Here is a 6,354-nt window from a genome sequence, read left to right on the forward strand (position 1 = left end):
AAAACGTATCAAATACAAATTACTTTAACTGTAGATTATTTGACGAATAAAGTTAATTTTTTATTCGTCGAGCGTTTCAACTTCAGCGTGGAATACATTTTTCAACTTTAACTTTTTTCGTCGCCGAATAATTTTCTAGCGCGTGTTTGACCTGCCGAGGACCGTCATTGGGCGATACTACATTGTAATGCGCGCGCCAGGCCTCAATCCCCGGTCCTTTGCGGCTTGAACACGCGCCAGAAAATTATTCGGCGTCGAATAAGGTTAAAGTTAAAGTTGAAGTTGAAGTTAAAGTTGAAGTTGAAAAATCTATTCGACGCCAAAATTAAAACGTACGACGAATAAAAAAATTAACTTTATGCGACGAACCCGAGTCAATTTTATTCGACACATGACGAATAATTTTTTTAACTTTCATTCGTTATACGAAATTTATTTAAATGAAAATTTTGCCCATCTCTGCTCTCAGCCCTTATTTCCACTTGCGACTAACAATGTTGCGACTAACTCTTTTGTTTGAACCGCGCGGAACCGGCAGTCGCGGAACCGTCAGTCGCGTGCCATATACGCCAGAGGATATTGTAGTTTCGCGACTAATCGCAAGTGGAAATAAGGCCTCACAAATAATGGATAAGGATAAGAAACCGAAGAGTGGATTTATGAAGAGGAAAGAGAAAGAGAAATGGAAGATGGAAGAGGCAGCGAATGATCCAAGACAAGCAAAAGTCCGAAAATTCTTTCAAAGTAGTTCTGTTATCTCTACTAAAAACCAAAATGAAGATAGTGCCGAATGTGAAGATGCGACTGTAAATGAAGCAACCAATCAACCTGTGATCAGACAAGGCGAATCTACGATTCATAATGAACCTGTCATTGCAACGTCCAGTGGAACAGGCTACGTTGCAGAAAAGTTTAATGAAAGTGACCCCGTAAATTCTACGTCTATGAATATATTAAACGAAAAGGTATATCGACCAGCAACAACATCTGTGCTTCCTACTGGATCAACACCAAAAATTTTTGAATTTGAGAATGATAAAGGTCTTTATGATAATGCTAGTGGGATTTCTTTGAATGTGTATCAAATCAGAGCTCTTTTGTTGACAGGCCCTTGCCAGCCTAGAGAATGTGATATGCCTGGCGGGGAATTCAAACAATCGAGTGACAAACGTCGATTCAACTCTTCATTTTATTATAAGAACAAAAAAAAGCATTTCATGGAAGATAACTACAGTTCCTGGTTATCTTATTCACCAACAAAAAATTATGCTTATTGTTACTACTGTTGGTTATTTGGCGATGAAACTGCGAAAAAAAGCATTTGGTACGTTGGTTTCACAGACTGGAAACATTGTCATCAATCGGTCACACAACATAGTTTAAGTAAAGCCCATCTCAGCAATGCAGTCGCTGCTGCAACATTTCTCCAGAAAAATGATATTCGTTATAAACTCGAACAACAAATAAGCGAAGAAGCTAAGAAATGGCGCGCAATTTTGAATATACTTTTTGACACTGTGAAAACTTTATCTGGTTTGGGCGTTGGTTTTCGTGGTCACCGTGAAAATTTACAAAAGGTTGAGCATCCCGGTATTTATTTGAGTATCATTAAATTGATTTCTCGCCATAATCCTATTCTACATGCGCATCTTGAATCGCCAGAACGAATCAAATATTTAAGTAAAACAATAACATATGAGTTACTCAGTACATTAGCTGATCAGACCAGAAAGTTTATTGTTGATGAATGTAAAGGTGCCAAATTTTTCACGTTAATCGCTGACTCAACGACGGATATTGCTCACTTGGACCAAATGGCTATTTTGTTACAATACATTGTTATTCAGAATGAAGGTTTAACTGCGTCTGCAATATGTATCAAAGAGAGTTTTTTGTGCTTCGTTCAACTGACAAAAGGGGATGCTACATCTATTTGCAATATTATAACCGCCATATTGTTTGATAAATATGGTTTCCAGAAGAAGTATTTGTCTGGTCAGGCCTATGACGGTGCAGCGGTAATGTCAGGACGTGAAGGTGGTTTGCAAGCGAAAATGAAGGAATATGTCGGCGATGAGACATTTGTTCCGTATATTCACTGTATCAATCATCAAGTAAATTTGGTTTTGGTGCATGCTGCGGAAGAAAATGCGAGTTCTTCGATTAAAGTGTTTTTTGCGATAATCCAAAGAATTTACAATTACTTTGCGCATTCTCACAGACGATGGGATGAACTTTTAGAAGCAAGCAAAAATCCATCACGGAACTCCAACAGTTTTGGCATTCAGCTTTTAAAAGACCTTAAAAAAGAGATCTTCGAATCCGATGCAGACACAGAAGACGGATTATCATACGATGAAGCTCACAAATCACGCGAACGAGTACTCCACATTAAAGGTTTAAGTACAACCCGTTGGGCTGCACGTATAAAAGCTATGGAAGCATTCATCCAAAATTTCGAGTGCATCGTGGATTGTCTGGAGAAGGAAATTTCAAGGGACGCAGCTACTGGAGATGACATAATGACTGCTCAATCATTGCTTTCTTCATTAAATTGGTTATTTTTTCTGAATTTGTTATGGTGGCATTCTGTGCTTGAAATAATCAGTGTTGCGCAAATTCAACTGCAGAAGAAAGAATTAAACTTGATAACGGCGCAGCATTGCACTTCAGCAGCATTGAAGAAAATGAGAGATTTAAGGGATGAAAGCGCCTACAATAATTTCATCACAAAAGCGAGAAGTCAGTGGGGAAAAATGAACTTGGAACGTGCTGATTTTCCAGTTGCAAGAAAACGGAAAATTAAGAAAATGCCTGGTGAAAATAGCTTTGACTGTGTTTTAGAGACGCCTGACAAGCATCGAGCCAGTTATTACGAAGTTCTCGATACAACGTGTTGCGAATTACAGGATCGTGCAAACGGTTTCAAAGAGATTAATAACGTTTTTGGTTTTTTAATGCCCGAAATACTGCACAGCATGAAACCAAGTGATTTTGAGACCAGCACAAGTATTTTGTTAGAGAAATATACTGATTTCTTTACAACTGATCTCAAACATGAATTGTCCAGTTTCGCTGATTTGTATTTCGCGCAACAGCATGATTCTTCAAATGACAGTCCTTTGCAGTATTTGGGATTTATTGTGAAACATAATTTGATGGACAGCTTTCCGGAGTGTTGTAGTCTGTTCAGATTGTACCTAACATTACCAGTTACCACAGCGAGCGCCGAAAGGGGCATGAGCTCTTTGAAAAGAATCAAAGAATATCGCCGTGCCACTCTAGCTGAGGAAACCCTTAATGACTTCAGTATTCTTTATATCGAAAAAGCAGTTGCGAATAAAATTGATTTGTATTCGACAATCGAAATATTTGCTGAACAGAAAGCAAGGCGAGGATTTAAAACTACATAATAAATATCATGTATAAACATGTATAAAACTACATAGTAATATAATTACATCTGTACTACTACACTTAGCCCGTTTTTAGTCAACTATTTCTTCATTTTTCCCGAAAAATGGACCCCTCAGGACGTTTGCCACCTGGGCCTTTTTCCTTAAATCCGCCACTGGTTGGCTCACGACGAAGAAGTATAAGCTGGTTGGTTTTTTAAATTATTTATTGCGTGAAGTGCGATTGAAATCCACGGCGGGGAACTTTGACAATGGTTGTTTGGATCTTACTGATCTTCGGATTTTAGAAGTAATCTCTTTCGGATTTTTTAGAGTGCTGGTCGTAGCTCGCGGGCTACCTTATATACCTAATTTTGGTGGGTGGAGACGCCGGAGTCGGAATAGAAAATTGGGAGTGGTTTATCAGGATTGGCTAGTTGGGAAAAATGTAGGCTGGGACCTAGGAAAAGGAGTGGAGGTATGCATAGGGCTGTTTTGGAAAAGGAAAGTCGGTTAAGAGGACACCAGGGTAAGTGAAAACATGTGGGAAATATGGGTGGTCGAGCGGCGCCTACAACCATGGAAAAATATTCACGGTGAATCTTAAAAATTCTATTAGAAGAGTCGACCGTAGTAGGTTTAGCAGCAAACATTTGCGGCAAACATGGTCTGCACGTTCGCCGATCGCAGGTAACCCCGAATCGCGCGACAATAGGTTGCCCTACCTGGAACTTTTACGGGGAGGGAAATGCAATTTGTCAGTCAAAATTTTTCACAGAACCTACGCGTTTCTGAACAGAAGCGGACGCACGCGATGGAACTCGTAAACGCAGAGTATTATCGTTCGTTCTTCGTTTTCGCGGACTCCAAGGGGAACGCGAAGAAAGCCGCCCGCACGTATCGCGCCCATTATCCCAGCGAAAAGGAACAACAATCCTGAAGGGAGCAAGGTTCGAAGAAGCAACAATCCAGGAAGGAGCAACAATTCAGGGAGCAACAACCATTCAGGAAGGAGTAACAATTCAGGAGGGAGCAACATCCAGGCACCGTTATCAACCCAGGAAGGAGCAACAATCGAAGATGGGTGCAACGAAACGCATAGGTATGTGAAAGTGAAAAGTGTTAGTGACCGTGCTGTGAAGTTTTTTCGGGGTGAGAAGCAGGTACAGCGATCGGGCCGTCCCATCAGCTGATTTTCGTTGGGGTTTTTGACCTTGCCGTGACCGCCAGCGGTGCATTGGCCGGGCCCTATTGTCAGCGCAGTAGGTCAACTTGCAGGGAATGGGTAAGTCGAATTTCAATTATTTCTCTATTAACCCTTTGCATTCGAGGAATGTTTCGGTACGCAGAAATCCAGTCTGCTTTTTCAGTACAGTTTTTAATAACAAACGGTTACAAATGTGGTTCTTACCGTATTTATTTTAATTTTCTGATAATAATTTTTATTTTAATTTTAAAACACTCTGGCGAGAAGCGTCACTCGGTTGCGAAGGGTTAATTTCCTAAAAATTCCGAGATTTTATTCCTTCTTTCTCGGAAACAGCGAATACAAATAATTAATAAATTCCATTTAGTAATTTACGTACTAATTACGTAGTAATTAACGAATTAGGTAACAGTTGTAGTGGTAGTATTTTTAATTATTTGTATTCGTTCCTCGATGTATCTTCAACGCGCATCTTGCTACCTACCCAGCGCGGTGGCTCTCCGAGGTCGGACGGCCCTGAGCGCGCGGAAGGCGAGCACCGTGATTGGTCAGTGTTTTTCGTTAATAATTCAAAAACGAAGCTCCATCCGACATTTTTGCAAAGGAAATTGTTGGTCAGAATCGTCTCACCTACCCCCCATTTCCGGTTCTTACACTATTTACGGGACACCCTGTATACTTATTATTTATATCAAATTTTATTTTAGGAAAAGTTTTAAACAAACTTTATAATCCTTCGTAAAGTAATAAGAATACATATTAACTAGTATTCAAATATAGTTATAATTTAAAATAAGATTTAAATATATATCTAAATAATAGAAATTCCTTTGTTTGTCCCGGTTTTATATACTGTCTGTTGGTGGAATTTAAATTACATTTATTTAGCGTCGCTCGGTCGTATAAGTGGTAGTGTTTTGGCGTTTTCTTCTTTTGCGTTGACACTGACAATGAGTAGGTCATAAAAGCTGAGAATTCGTTTTTATCATTAATCTTTTTGCATCCAGTTTTGCAACATCAATTTTCTACATTTAATTAATCAACATAAACAAAACTAATATCCTACTATTTAGAACTAAATAAAAAATGAACTATTATATCTACTATTAGAACAAATTTCTTTTTTACTTATTTTAATCAATCTTTAATCGTACGCTAAATGTGATATTCTATTTTTGACTAACCTACGAATATATTTTTTTTCTAAACGTTGAATTTAACTGTTATCTTCGATGTACGAAGTATCATGAATCTGGATGGACATCTAATGAAAGTTCTATTTTCACAGAAATTACAAAGTTTTGTGTTTAACTCTGGTATTCCATTTCCATTGATAAAATCTAAGCGATTTTCGAACAGTCACGAGGTATACCAAGCATATCTGTAATAAAAATAAGTATATTGAAATTTGGTATAAATTGAGTATAATCACAAAAAGACCATGTACCTACACACATATTTACGTTATCGTGCACGTAGTGCCTGAAACTTTTATGTTTTGCATGTTTTTACTTCTTATATCGAAAGTAACAGTTGAATTGAACTTTTAGAAAACAAATATATACGTAGATTAGTAAAAAATATAATATCATATTTGAAGTAAAATTAAAGAAGTAAACAAATAATTTTTTCCAACAGAATTCGAATCTGCGGCAAAAGAAGTTTGCACTTGCAGGCAGATACCTTATCAATCACGCCACACTGGCTACTGGTAAAAGTACATAATTCTATATCTATAGATAAATACCTGTA

The 6,354-nt window shown here is 38.0% G+C and overlaps 1 protein-coding gene across 1 annotated transcript; it reads left to right on the forward strand.

Annotated features, from left to right (window-relative positions):
• Positions 1–626: 626 nt before the first annotated feature.
• Positions 627–3,413, forward strand: LOC122403189. The gene has a single exon (XM_043406551.1). It carries the CDS (start codon positions 627–629, stop codon positions 3,411–3,413), a length of 2,787 nt encoding a protein of 928 aa, XP_043262486.1.
• The last annotated feature ends 2,941 nt before the right edge of the window (positions 3,414–6,354 follow it).

Source organism: Colletes gigas, unplaced genomic scaffold, assembly GCF_013123115.1.
Source record: "Colletes gigas isolate AHSC1104 unplaced genomic scaffold, ASM1312311v1 Colletes_gigas_Sc00046, whole genome shotgun sequence".
NCBI lineage: Eukaryota > Metazoa > Arthropoda > Insecta > Hymenoptera > Colletidae > Colletes > Colletes gigas.